This window comes from Tasmannia lanceolata, unplaced genomic scaffold, assembly GCF_043159265.1.
Source record: "Tasmannia lanceolata isolate RefF3 unplaced genomic scaffold, GAP_Taslan_0.1 ptg000018l, whole genome shotgun sequence".
NCBI lineage: Eukaryota > Viridiplantae > Streptophyta > Magnoliopsida > Canellales > Winteraceae > Tasmannia > Tasmannia lanceolata.
The window spans coordinates 3,341,731-3,355,580 of record NW_027518695.1 but is presented as its reverse complement, the minus strand read 5'-3'; the positions used below and the strand labels follow the sequence as shown (position 1 = coordinate 3,355,580).

General features: G+C 38.1%; 1 protein-coding gene and 1 pseudogene across 1 annotated transcript; one reads left to right on the top strand and one right to left on the bottom strand.

Moving 5' to 3' along the window:
• Window positions 1–2,212: 2,212 nt before the first annotated feature.
• On the bottom strand, window positions 2,213–3,093 carry LOC143851081 (uncharacterized). The gene has a single exon (XM_077360401.1). The coding sequence runs from the start codon at window positions 3,050–3,052 to the stop codon at window positions 2,486–2,488; it is 567 nt and encodes a 188-aa protein (XP_077216516.1). The 5' UTR covers window positions 3,053–3,093; the 3' UTR covers window positions 2,213–2,485.
• Window positions 3,094–8,380: 5,287 nt separating this feature from the next.
• On the top strand, window positions 8,381–10,048 carry LOC143849492 (topless-related protein 1-like; annotated as a pseudogene).
• Window positions 10,049–13,850: the final 3,802 nt, after the last annotated feature.

Below are 13,850 nucleotides of genomic sequence, written 5' to 3'. Positions count from 1 at the left end.
CGGGATTCAGAAGTTGAGTGACCCTCTTGCTGATGATCCTAACTATTTTGGATGGACCATAGACCAAAAATCACATTGACAATCTCTTAAGAGTACAAACCCAGTTATTATAGTATTCAGTTGAGCATAACCACTTCACGCAAACAGTTTCATTGGTCGGTCAAAGCTTATCAGGACTGTTAGAAAAGGATGATCTCAATATGTTTGTGCTATTCTGGTTATTATTTTGAAGCTAAACTGCTTGTATTCTATTGGAGCTGTTCACAACGGGATTGGCTATCCTGCTTGGAGAAGTTTATCTTAATGAAATTGTCTTGTCCATGGTTCGCCAATTTATCTAGTAATACTTATCCAAGAACGAAGGTCAAAAAGGATAAAAGATAGCAAGTCTATCCAAGGATAAAATAATCTTCGACATGTTTTCCCCGTGATGAACCACCCTATTAAGATTATGGTATGTTGGTTGGAAAGAAAAACATAACTTTTATGGCATAAATAGAAGAACTAGCATTGGAATGATTTATGAATTGTCCACTGGTGGATTGGCAAATGTTGCTAATTTGGTATGTTTGCCATATTTTTAGAACCCTTGTCAAATGAGTGCTTTGTAGTTTGTTACAGTTGGATTAGGTTCAAGTCTAAATCTATAAAAGGAGTTCTTTGTATTTGAACATGAGAGAATAGAATTTAAACCCTTGGTTTATCATGTGAATGGGAAGATGAGATAACTTACTTTTGGATAGATATATGCTTAGTTTAAGAACATATTATATAAAGAAAAAGCACTTGGTTTTGGTATAAAAGTACAAAGTTTCACATCTTGTACAAAATGGAAATTGGTATTCCCAATCCTATGCAGTTAAGTTGTACAAATTGAAAATCTGTTTTTTTAGGGAGCAACCACCTAGGCAATTAAGTTGTACTAAATGGTAATGTGTCTTAATTTCTTCCGCTCCTTAACCACAAACAAGTTATCCTTGGTTTTTATATTTTTATTAGGGTGTCCCTGTTTATATCTTTCTTTCTGTGCATTCAGACATCTTTTTCCAGACTCACTTTAAGAACAGTTTTAAAATAGAAAAGGAAATATGCGCATGCTACTGTGGAGAACCCTTCACATGTTTCTTTCTCTCTTTTTGGGCTTGGCACCATTAGACAATCTATCATCACTCATGATAGCATTCTACGTTTGCATTCATGTTCTAATTTGATCTGTTCTGTTACCTTCGAGCTTGCAGCCGTTAAGGACTTCAGCTACTAGAAGGACCGTGTGGATGCAATCAATAATGAGAAGCGCATGTTCAAGTACTCTGTGGTTGAGAGTGATCTTGAAAGAAAGTGAAGTCTACTTCATTTGAGCTCAAATTTGAAGCTTGCCCTGATGGGAGGAGTTTATGGAAGTTGAGTGGGGAGTATAAAACTCTCGAGATAATCCTACCAACAGAAGCTGAGATTGCAGATATGATGTCAATTAAATACTATCTTGTTTCAAAACCTAATGTGTATGCCTAGATTTGGCTTCTGGTTAGAATGATGTTGCAGTGTCTTTTGACTATTGATAGATTTCGGTAAGGTTTGCCTTGATGATCTTCTCTGTAGTAAATTCTATGTCGTTGTAATGTGTTCAGTGTTGAAATGAGAACTTCTGTTTGCATGTTTATTTTGATTGGAGAAAAGTAAGATTTATGGTGAAAGAGCAGATTTCTAATTCAGAATGTACTACAAAAAAAAAAGTATATAAAACTTGCTATATTACAATTCCTCAATGACAATTAAACATTAAAAACTAAAATCAGTGACTTTGGGATCCAAGGTTACATCCAAACAGAAAAATTCTAAATCCTTGGAAATTACATGATGTTATCCGAACCTCATATTTTAAAATTTAGGATTTGATAATCTGGGTTTTTCAATTATGGACTTTGAAGAAATTCAAGATTTTAAAATGATGATATCAAAACGGCTAGTTAATTTCAGCAAATTATTAAAATGTATGCAAATTGACTCATATTATGTATGTATGGCGTTCAACGAACCAGGAAACCCAACTATGCTTAATGTATTCACAAATCACAACAATGCTTAGTAGCATTATATGGCAAATTCCATATCAGGAATTACCATGTCCCTTGTTCTGATTAATTTTTTTTCATAAGGACTTTGGAGAACCCTGATATGGAAATGTATAGGTATCTTCCTTGTAGACAAAATCAAGAGAAGAAATCAAAATAAGTTTATTGAAAAGGCCCAAGCTAACAAAACCAGCCATGTCTAACTCTGATTTCTCACTAAAGTATACCCTGTTTTCTCAAACAATATTCAGAACTTGTAATCATTTCCCTCACAACCTAAGCTTCTGACGGTTTAGTTTATTTCCATCAAAGGATAACAAAATCAAAGTGGGCAATCTTACCACAAAAGCAGACACCCTGGGGAAGAACAGTAAAAGCCCATCTCTCACCTTCCCAAAAAAAAAAGGAAATTTTCATGTGGGCTTCATATCTTGAAACATTGAAGCCCACCTGTTCTCTTCCATCCCAGCCGGCAAACGCCCACCATCACCGGCCATGTCATCGTTCTCACAAAGATCATCATAACCCATCGGGCTCGCACCATAAGCAATTGGGCTAACAATTTTCTGATCCCCATTAGCGATCATCAACCTCTCTTGCTTAACAGTCCTCAATCTCTTATTCCTCTTCACCATAGCTCCCCTCCATCGGTTTCCATACGCCTTCGCGGGCACGACAATGAGGGCAGACTTGTCACGTTGAGTCCATGCATGAATATACTTCGAAAGCCTCCTTTTAGTCTTTTTGATCACTGCCAAGAGCATTGACATTGTATGTGGGGTGCCTCCTTTCTCTGTTTTGGCAAGCTTTAGTATCTCTAGCCTGTGTTTAGCTATAGAAATCCCCATGCTTTGGAGGAATTCATGGTTGAAGTATGTGATGTCTTCTTCTTCGAGCTCGTTGTGTGCGAAGGCGAGGCCGTATTCATAGACAAGAGAAGGCTCGAGATTGGTCTTAGACAGCCATGAAAACCAGTCCATGATGGTCTTGTTTTATGGATTGCTTTAAATTGATCAATTGAGATTTATAAGAGAATGTGAAGAAAGAAGGAAAGGTCTTGCTGTCTTTATCTTTCTGAAATGGATGGTCGTAGAAGGTGGTAAAAAAAAGGGAAAACTACTATACAACCCCTGGATAAAAACGAATTTACAAGAATCCCCAAAGATTTTCTTAATTACCAATACCAAGTTATTGTGCCGAAAATAGCATTTAATATTTTCTTATACCCATTTTACCCTTGGTTATACCAGCTAGGTAATGAAGAAATCCCTACAATATCTCAAATCAAGTCAACATCTCTCTCTCTCTCTTAAATGAGATTGAGAGATTTTATACGGTGTAAGGCTGTAATAGTCCCAAAAATTACATGGTGCCCTGGCGGTCAAGCCTGGGTCCGCCCTTGATATTTGATCCAACAGCTGCCTCTTGAAAAGCAGGCTGCCGTTGGATCATATATCAAGGGCGGTAACTCCCACACAGGACTTGATGGTTGGGCACCGTATAAAAACTCGTATAGTCCATTGCTTTTCAAAAGTAATGCCTGAGCCACACTGTAGGATGATCCAAACCGTCCATTTGATGGACCACAACTTAAATAGGTTGTGGATTCGAAATCATTTCCATAGGATAATCCTACCCAAAAAGTTTGTTCAGGCCACACCATACGATGATCCAAACTGTCCATTTTGAGGGCCACAATGTAAATAGGTTGTGGCCTCAAAATCATTTCCATACGATAATCCTACCCCTCCGATCTATAGAGGAACGGCATATTATGGACACCTCGTTAGATTGGCGATCATCCTATGTTGTGGCCTACTTTTTAAAAAATAATGGACTAAATGGGATTAAACCTCATTTAAGAGAGAGAAATCTTGCCTTTATTTGAGAAAGAGAGAGATTTTCAAACGATTCATTGTTGACTTTATCGATGAAAGGAGTGATTTTAGGGATTTCTACATTAGCTAGGTAATACAACCAAGGGTAAGTTGGGTAAAATAAAAGATTAAAAGCTATATAAGGCACAAGAACGTTGGTACTGGTAATTAAGAAAATTTTGGGGGATTCATGTAAATAGGTTTTGATCAGGGGTTTTTCAGTAGTTTTACCTAAAAAAATAAGTGACTATGTGGACATGAAAATATCGGTTAGACAAATTCCAAATTACTTTTGGGTGGATCTTGTCCTCATTCAATTTAAGTTTTGAAGGTGATGGAAAGTGGGCCCATCTCTATCACTGGTTGCCAGGTCTATGATTGAGCTAGGATAAACTCCACTCTACCAATCAAACAAAAAAAAACTCCACCGATGTTGCATGATGCATCCCACCTTACACGTGGCACATGAAGTGATGATCAGGGTCGTTGATCTAGTGGGCCATATTACATCGATTGGGTATCTTAGCCATCTGATCGTGGGGTGCAAATGGAGAATGACTAACTTCAAACTAGCAAACAGATCTGTTCTATATCGAGTTCGTTCATATATAGAGTGGCACACCAGATTTAAGCCTGATGATAGCATCATGTGCCACGTGTACGATGGGATGATACTTATTAGTCTTCGTCTCCTTATTTAAACAAAGGTATCATGACATTTTGAAACGACAAAGGAGATAAAATGGATGGATCCCGCCATTGAAAGAGGACTATGCGTGAAACGTAAACAAGGGATCGTTGGAGTTTCGCGCCATAATCACGGCAGGACTGCATGAGAAAGGCTAGTTGTGTGGGTACCACTCCCTACTCGTATTCCGTGTCTTGCGGGGTGATGAAATGACTCAAATTTCAAACCCCGCTATCCTATGAGAGAGAGTAGACTAAAAGCCATCAATCTTTGTTTGTTTAGATGCTTGAGGTTGTTGAACATATGTGATTTTTTTAGACTATGGCCCATCATTTGGACGGTTTTGATTGACCAACTATATCACTGCATATACGGTAGGTGATTAGGGGTGTCGAGGGATCCACTTTGGACCTGATTCACCTATTTCTTCGTCGTGATCCGTTTAGATCCCTTATCGGTTAATCCTTTTCAGAGTGCTTTTCAAATCCTACGATCTTAGTCTAGGTTACGATCCATTTCAAATTTGACTGTCCACAGGCTACGAACCCTGAAGAGGTTTCCTCATTAAAATCCTCCTCAGAAAAGGAGGACGATCAAACAAACACAATAGGCCCCAAAGAAACTCCAAAAAAAAATGTATCCAAAGCGGATGGACGTAATTAAGTCTACTTGATTCCAGTCGAGCATGAGGATAGTGGTGGAGAAGAGACTCCAGAACTTTAGGCATCAAAGGAATCATGGCAGGAAATTCACAAGGAAACTTGGCCAAAACACTCACAATGAGCCCAATATACCCCTTCCAAATTGGCTGATTATGTAATTGACAAGTATTGAGCATCTTGATCTCTTAGGCTTAGTGTGTGTCGCTCATATGTGAAGTCTTGGTTCTCCCTCTCTCGCATGTTCTGAGTTAGGGTTGGTTTTGTGCTTTTATTTTATCATCTTTCTCTTCATCCAATAAATCAGTAGGGGTTCCCGCTAAACCCCAACTTACCCATAAAAAAGGTGTATTTTACAGTAGGGAAGTGATATAATCCCCCCCCTGCCTTTACAAGGGACAACCCTCTATAGTGTATTATGACTACTCTTTAATAGTAGAGGGGGCTGTCAAGTTAAAAAGAAGCGGATATATCACTTTCCCTTGAAATATCCGTCAGTCAATGGATCAATTGACTCTGAAGAAGCTGCTATGCTAATCTATTATATATTTTCTTATGCAGAAATTAATTTGTCCAATTTGTCAGCAGAGTGATAAATCGACCCCCATATATCTTAAAACGACCCATTTTAACTAAAAGGTTAGGGTGTGTGAGACATATACTTGTACGGTGTTTAACAGCATATGCCAACTTTATTCAATGCCCAACATGTTACTTTAAAAAGGGGTCGATATATATCGGATTGATTTATCACTTGTTGCTGATTGTTTTGTGCTTGGTTGTGATGTGATCTAACCTTGTAACCTCCCTTTTTTTATGTACTCTTACCCCTTTTAAATTCATCTTTTATAATGACACCCCTTATAAACCTTTGTGTTGATAATGGCAACCCTTCCATAAGAAAAGCTCAGGGGTGCAACTTGGGTCGGACTCAACCCGATGGGATCAACCCGTTGGTTCGGGTTTGGTTGGCATTTCCTTGGGTTGAGTTGGGAAAGCCAACCTGATTTAATTTCAGGTTGGGTTAGGGTTGAGGCCTTAATGCGGGTGCTTAAGAAGGAAGAAGAAGAAAAATTAGAAGTCAAGAATACAACTTAGAGAAGAAGAATAAAATAGGAGCAAAGCTCAACCCAATTGATATTCCATCAATTACATAAGTTAATCAACATCCAAAATCCCCTCTAAAGATGATTTCTAACTCTTTAAATAAAAGAAAATCAAAGCAAATTCGTTCAAGCTCTTCCACTAGCTAGCTTAGGGACTAACATAACATTAATTGCATCGGAACTCACTAACATTGATTGTTTTGGGAACCCAAAGACACAATCCACCAAAACCGCCATAACTTTCTACCCTCTTTTTCAATTTTCGAGCAGAAATACTTGTTGGAAAGATATCAAAGAGACCTACAACTTTGTAGTTCACCACTTTCTATGATTCTACCATTTGAAAGCTCAAAAATTAGGTTCAAAACGGTCCAGCAACGTTAATGTGGGAATCTACCTTGGAACTCCACCAAAACCACATAGGCATGATTTGGCTGCCATGTTGGCACTGCATCAGGCCTTGGCAACCCGGCGACCTAAACCCAACCTCTGTCCTCTAATTTTATCATGATTTTTTTGGGTTATTGTATTTTTCTGTTTGACCCAAGGTGAACCCGACTCAACCCGCTCCCAAATCGGGTTAGATGGGTTGTGTTAGGGTTAGGAGATTTAGAGGCGGTCAGGTTAGGGTTGACCATCCTCAACCCGAGGCTCGGGTTGGGTTGGGGGGCTATCTCGGGTTGAGTTCGGGTTGGCCTCAACCCGTTCCAACCGTACTTGAGTTACACCCTTAAAAAATCTCCATTATTTTGTCATTGTTTTCCTCCAAATTCCATGTAATTAAATTTTCTTATAAAACAACCAAACCGCGCCTAAGACTTCTCTCTTCAAAGTTGTAGCGGACCTATTTTAGTGTCATTGTTGTGATCATCAATGTCGTTAACCATTTTCACTTTAGGAATATCCAATTTTCTCAAACCAATGGAGCATACTACTACACTTTACAAATAGTACCCACTATCAACCTACTTTTTTGTATAGAGCTCATATTTCTGACCCTTGTTCTGGTACTTTCTTACCTTTATTATTTGCAATGGTTTCAAAAGTTATTACAACTAGTAAAAATGTGCGTGCGATCGCGGAACAAATTGGAAACAGAAGAAAAGAAAAAAGATTCCATTTATGGTTCGGTAGAGTACTTGGACAAGGAAAGTGCAGAGAATCTTATATTATCCTAAGGTCTCATTTGTTTTAGATTCTGAGAACCGATTGTGACTCCAAAGCTAATTATTTGATTCAAAATTAAATATAATTTTGACTTCAAAAGTGAGTTTTGACTCAATCAGTTATTAAAAAAAAAAAAAAACTGGGCTCAAGGAAAGCATGGTCTATATAATAATGAATAGTTTAGTTCAATGAAAGGTGGGATCATCTTATAATAGAAGGTACATTGTATTTCAGTGAGGCTGCGCATAAATAAAGCATCTCTGCAACTTGGATAATGTCTGCAACTTAGATAAGGCAACCAAGGCCTTGTGCATATGACGAACTGAGTCCTACTACCTTCATCTAAATCGTCTATCTAATACACAAGTTTGATCTCTTGACGACTCAAGTCATGCTGAACAAATGATATTAGCAATCTGGGAAAGGGAGTAATGATATTAGCAATCTGACCAAGAGTCTGAACATAGACAAAAACTACAAGCAAGAGCCCAACTCACTTGAAAGTTCAGTTAAATAGTTAATTTATTGCTGACTAGTCTATGTTTGATGCGGACTGATTTTTTAACTGCAGCTAACTGTCATCTAGCTGGCTCAGTCTTCTTCTTCAGCAAGGTACCTGATGTCCTGAGCCCCAATTATAGAAGCTTACCCAGTGTATTTCTTCAAACAGTTCAAGGAGGGAGACAAGGAATAGGATGAAGAAGAAAGAGAAGATAAGAAAATTCAAGACGGATTTTATTCCTACTGTGGCTGATGCACAAAATTGTGACTGCATATACACACATATTATATGCATAATGGTTCATAGTTAATGTCACCTTCCCGTTTTTATACGGCACTAGCAAGTCCCCTGTTTGTTTGTAATGTTCTTCTTGAAATATCTGTTCCCAAGTTACTCATGAGCTCTGGTTTACTATATGTTTTAGTCCCCTGCCTGCCAGTCCAAAGCAAAGCATTTGTTCTTAGCTTCTTATTTGGTTACTGATATCAAGGTTGATTTATACTAACTCCGGCGTTGCCATTATGGCATTAGCATCCAATGGCATTCATCTGCTTGGAAATGGCAACGAAACGACTGTAATCCAAGTGGCAAGGTAAAAGAGTACCAAAATTGCTCCATCCACTGATTGTTTTGTATTTTTCTTAAGTTGTTGCTTGCATTGATAGTTTTATCATATATGCTTCATTTTGTAGGCAACAGCCAGTGTTCCCCCTCAATTACGGAAGCCACCAAGTGGCATATTAATGACCAATGATATAACTGACACAAACCCCGAAGAAGCTGTTCCTTGCTTTGCTCTATTCAAGAATGATTCTTATGTCAATGTCAGCATCAGGAGGAAAAATTTCCCTATTCAACATGATGACATTTAAGGTGGTGATCTATGGAGAACAGTCGTTAGCTAATATGGTGTAACATGTATTTACAATTTTGACCATATCTAGTTTCCCTTTGATAACTGTAGACAATGATGACATTCATGCCTCCACCACCTGCAGCAACATTTCTTGCCTTCCACCCTCTAGACAACAACAATATAATTGCTATAGGCATGGACGAGTCTACAATCCAGATATATAACGTCTGTGTTGATGAGGTGTGGTATATTTTTTTATTTTATTTTGAATGGTGAGGTGTGGTATACTACTAATAGATAAACTTGTGTTTTACTGGTGATTAAAGAGGCCGGCAGCAATGAAAATGTATTGATACTTTGCGTTCGTGCAGGTTAAAAGCAAGCTTAGAGGCCACTCGAAAAAAATCACTGGCCTTGCCTTTTTCTCATGTATTGAATGTGCTGGTGTCATCCGGAGCTGATTCTCATGTTAGTATTTAGCCTCTTCTTGGCATGTTATATTGGACCATGATTTATTTTGTCACTTACTGTCTCTCGTTCTCTGTTTTCATTGGCTTTACCTAATTAGAATTTTCACCTTTATCATTTATGCTCTACTTGGTTGGCCATATTCTTTCTGCAGCTTTGGGTGTGGAGGACTGATGGATGGGAGAAGCAGAAGAGCAGATTTTTGCCCGTTCCGTCTGGGCGAACGGCAACAACAGACACGGGTACAGTTTCACCAGGATCAGATACTGGCTGTGCATGAAATTCAAATTGCCATATATGAAAAAACAAAACTAGAATGTGTAAAGCAGGTATTGCATATAAGATAGACAAATAATTTGAGCAAATGATCCATTCAAATAATAAAAATTTGAGCAATTGATAGAATGCGCTTTCATCCTTTTGACTGGTGTTTCCTTTTCTTTATAGTGGGTTCCACGTGAATCTTCAGCGCCAATCTCCATTGCTACATTCTCATATTTCAGTCAGTTAGTATAGGTTAGCTTTCTGGATGCATATGTATGTGTATTTAGTGCTGCAAACCTCAGACTAGGATTAACCCAGCTGCTTATCTTCCAGCTAATGTCAGTTATTGTCATTTACTTAAAGAGGCATACATAAACTGTTTGGGTTGACTAAACTGTCACGATGGCAAAGCCTGTTTTCTGGTATGCTCTGGGCTTGCCAAGATAGCCTCTTGACATGAGTGATTGAATGCGCTGTACTAAATTATATGTTACGTTCCATATAGATATATGCACCTAATTGACAACGGATTTGTTAGGGACCATCGCAGAAGGCATTTTGCAGACAGGCTGTTGCACGAGAGAGCAGCCACATGGACGCACTTTTCAATAGATTTTGTCTTATTCATTTGATTCATCTGAGGTATGGTTTTGAAGTTGACTGTTATTATTTGCAAATATTTATTGTTATAATAATTTTTCCGATGATTTAAAAAAAAATGATGAGGATGAATTAGTTAATATCTTTTCAAAGAGGTCTTAATTTCCCATTTGCACATGAGATTAAATTAAATATCGTATTTACGAATAATAAGCTATTTTGGTGGCATCCTAAGAGGTACGTATCGACCCAAATGGAGCAATGAGAATTTTATCCAGTGATTTCAATATATGAAATCATACTTGTTGTGGGCATTCCACCAGGAAAACATCATAAAATTTGTGAGAGGTTGAACGGGGAGGAGAAGATGGTAAGGGAAGGTTGTTGGATTTTAGAGTTTGAAGATTAAAGGCAACGAATAAGTAAAATGATATCCGCACACCCTCGTATAATAATGGCAATTTTCTTTTTGTTAAACACTTTCTCGATTTGCTCTTCAAACATGACAGCTTATGAATCCAACTAAGGGCATGTTCAGCTCTCTTCTTTTGATAATAACACCCATAATAGCTTCCTATTTTGATAATAACACTCATTCTTTATCACCTCAATTTTCTTACATTTTCTTGGCACCCCACACCTATTTTTTCACTCAACTTGCACTCCACCTGAGGTCCACTTCTCAGTTCTTACATATTTTATAAAGGCCTGCAAAATCCAAATCATTTGGCAAGGTGCCAAGGAAAACCAAATGGTGGGGATTAGCTGTCTTGTGTTTATAAGTTTATATTAAAACTATCTGGAATAATGATATGGTAACCAACAATGGAACCGAACAAATGATCAATGGGTTAAAATAGCCTCAATATGATTGCTCATCGAGAGCTCACTAAAAGCAAACAAAACAGTTGATGCAATGCCGGTGGACCCTGTTCTATGACAAAAAACTATAGGTCATTGTGGCTTTTTACTTATCATCGATGATTTGATACTTGCAACCCTCGTACATGTTCTAAAAATAATGGACTAATGATCTTCAATACAACAGAAATCCAAGATATCTGTCACAAACTTCTTTCCCTAACTAAATCTCTCCCCTACTCTTTGAATAAAAATATAGCAAGATGGAATTCTAGTTTTGATGCCCTTTTCAAATCTCTGAAAATAATCTAGTTTTGATCCCACTCTAATAAAATGATTCTATACCTTTGTTCAAGCTTGATGAAAATTATGCCGAAATTTTCCTTGCCGAATTATTTCTAAATTCAAACATTGTAACTATGAAAATTATGCCCTGTTCGTTTAAGATTACGACAACCGATTGTGAGTGCCAATCCGATTATTCACTCACAATCAGTTGTCATAATCTTAAATGAACAGGGGCTTACTAAGATCGATTTTATTTTTTCAGATGCATGGAAAGTTGATTGGGACCGTTGATCTGATGATCCGGCAGACAGCAGTAGGACAAATGTGGGTCAATAATGACGGCGAAGGACCCTAATCATGGTGCCTCACAACCATGGTTTTAAATTTCGACCGAAATTTTGGAATTTCGGTCAAAATTTCGGTTTTCCATAAGTCCGAAACCGGTACCAAAATCAAAATTTTAAACCTTCCTCACAACATCAACATGCGGATGCCAAGTGTATGGTGGGATAATGTAATCATACTTGATGGTGATTAGGTGCTTTGTTTAATCATTTTCCTGTCCGTTTTCTAAAATTCCTAAGTTTCAATCATATCTGAAGCAGTGAAGCACTCTTTGAAATTATATATCCATATGGTACGACAGGACCAATGTCCTCTTTTTTTTGGGGGGGTGGGCTTATGACTTTTGTAGTTACCCTTAGAATTAGGAATGACACCCATTGGAGTTCTGTCCTACATCTAAAGAAGTAGACCCAAGTTAAAAAAAGAAAAGTCTGATGTGCCAAAAAAGCCCACATTTATCACTATTTAATTGAAGGGCTGTAGTATGCATATATAAGAAGAAGGCTAAATTGAAGGGCACCCCAGTCGAGGGCGTCCCACTGAATTTGCTCACTACATCTGTCCCTATTTAACTTTGCATGTACCATTCCTTGTTCCGGTGATATGGATCTAATGGGGCATGGGTTGTTGTAAGGGCGCCCTTCAATTTATATCGAATGTCACCCTCCACTTTAGAATGGTAACTGATATATTCGCCCACTTTTCTTCCCTGGGCCAGCCCACCCTAGTCCATTCTGGTTTTAAATTTCGGTTTTGGTACCGGTTTCGGACCCCTCTGAAATCAAAATTTCAGCCTAAAATAATCCGGCGAAACCAGAAAAACAATATCTTATTCGATATAAATTTCGGCTGAAATTACCAAAATTTTGGTAAAATATTAATTTAATTAAAAAAAAACAGGTTTTTGGGTGAAATTTTGGGGAAAAACAAAATTTCGACCGAAATTCCAAAATTTTGAAAGAAATAAAATACCGTTGCAGGTATTATTGATTTCGGTGTCGGTCTCCACCAAAATCCGAAATTTCATATTTCAGTCGAAATTTAAAACCATGCTCCCCTTTTACAATACTAGTAAAAATGCACGTGCGTTGCACGTGCTATCCATTTAAAATTGTACAGACCACATCATAGGTTGATCTAAACCATCAATGTGATGGAACACAACATCAATAGGTTGTGCCCGTAAAATCATTTCCATAGGCTGATCCTAGCCCTCTAAACCATGGAGGTTTCTATGATTGTTGTTCCTCTTAAGGTGCCCAGAATTCGTCAATATTTTTACAGGTGTCATGCATTCGTAATATCAACATTTCTGTAATTTGACCCGCACATGGTGAATAAGGAAAAGTAGTTTTTTCGTCATCGTTAGGGGTGCAATTTGGGTGTCAACCCGACCCAATTCGGGTTGGGTTGGGTCGGGCTGACCCGATTTGATATGGTACCAATTGTTGACCACCTCAACTCAAGCCGGGTTGTTTTGGATTTTGGGAACCAATAATGAGTCACCAATAATCAATTTTTAACTCACAATCGGTTCTCAAAATCCAAACCAAACAGGGACTAACAATTAACAAAGGGAAATATTATCCGCACTACTATATTTTGATGATCACACTCCTCACTTGATTCAAGTACGGTATGGCCCGCATCATAGGATTATCCAAACCCGCATCATAGGATTATCCAAACAGTCCATTGTGGACTGTGGAGACTATTTCAATGTTGAAAAAGAAAAACACAAATATACAGAACTTCTTCAGATGGAACCCAAATTCGAGTTTCGGGTCAGGTCGGATTGCCCGACAGCCCAACTAGATCCAACCCGATTTCCAATTGGGGTTGGTTTTTCCCAACCCGATTTGCCAAAAAGCTTTACCCGACCCAACCCAAATTCAGATTGAACCCGACCTGCGTGGGAACATCCAAGTAACAATGACGGTTTGAAATTATATATACTGCTAATGTCCTCACTACTGTATTTTATAATGGCACTACTCATCGTATTTTGATGATCGCACTCCTCACTCTATTAAAATGTATGGTATGGCCCGTACCCTGTGTCGGTACTTTTCGTATGTAGATTACGATTTTACCCTG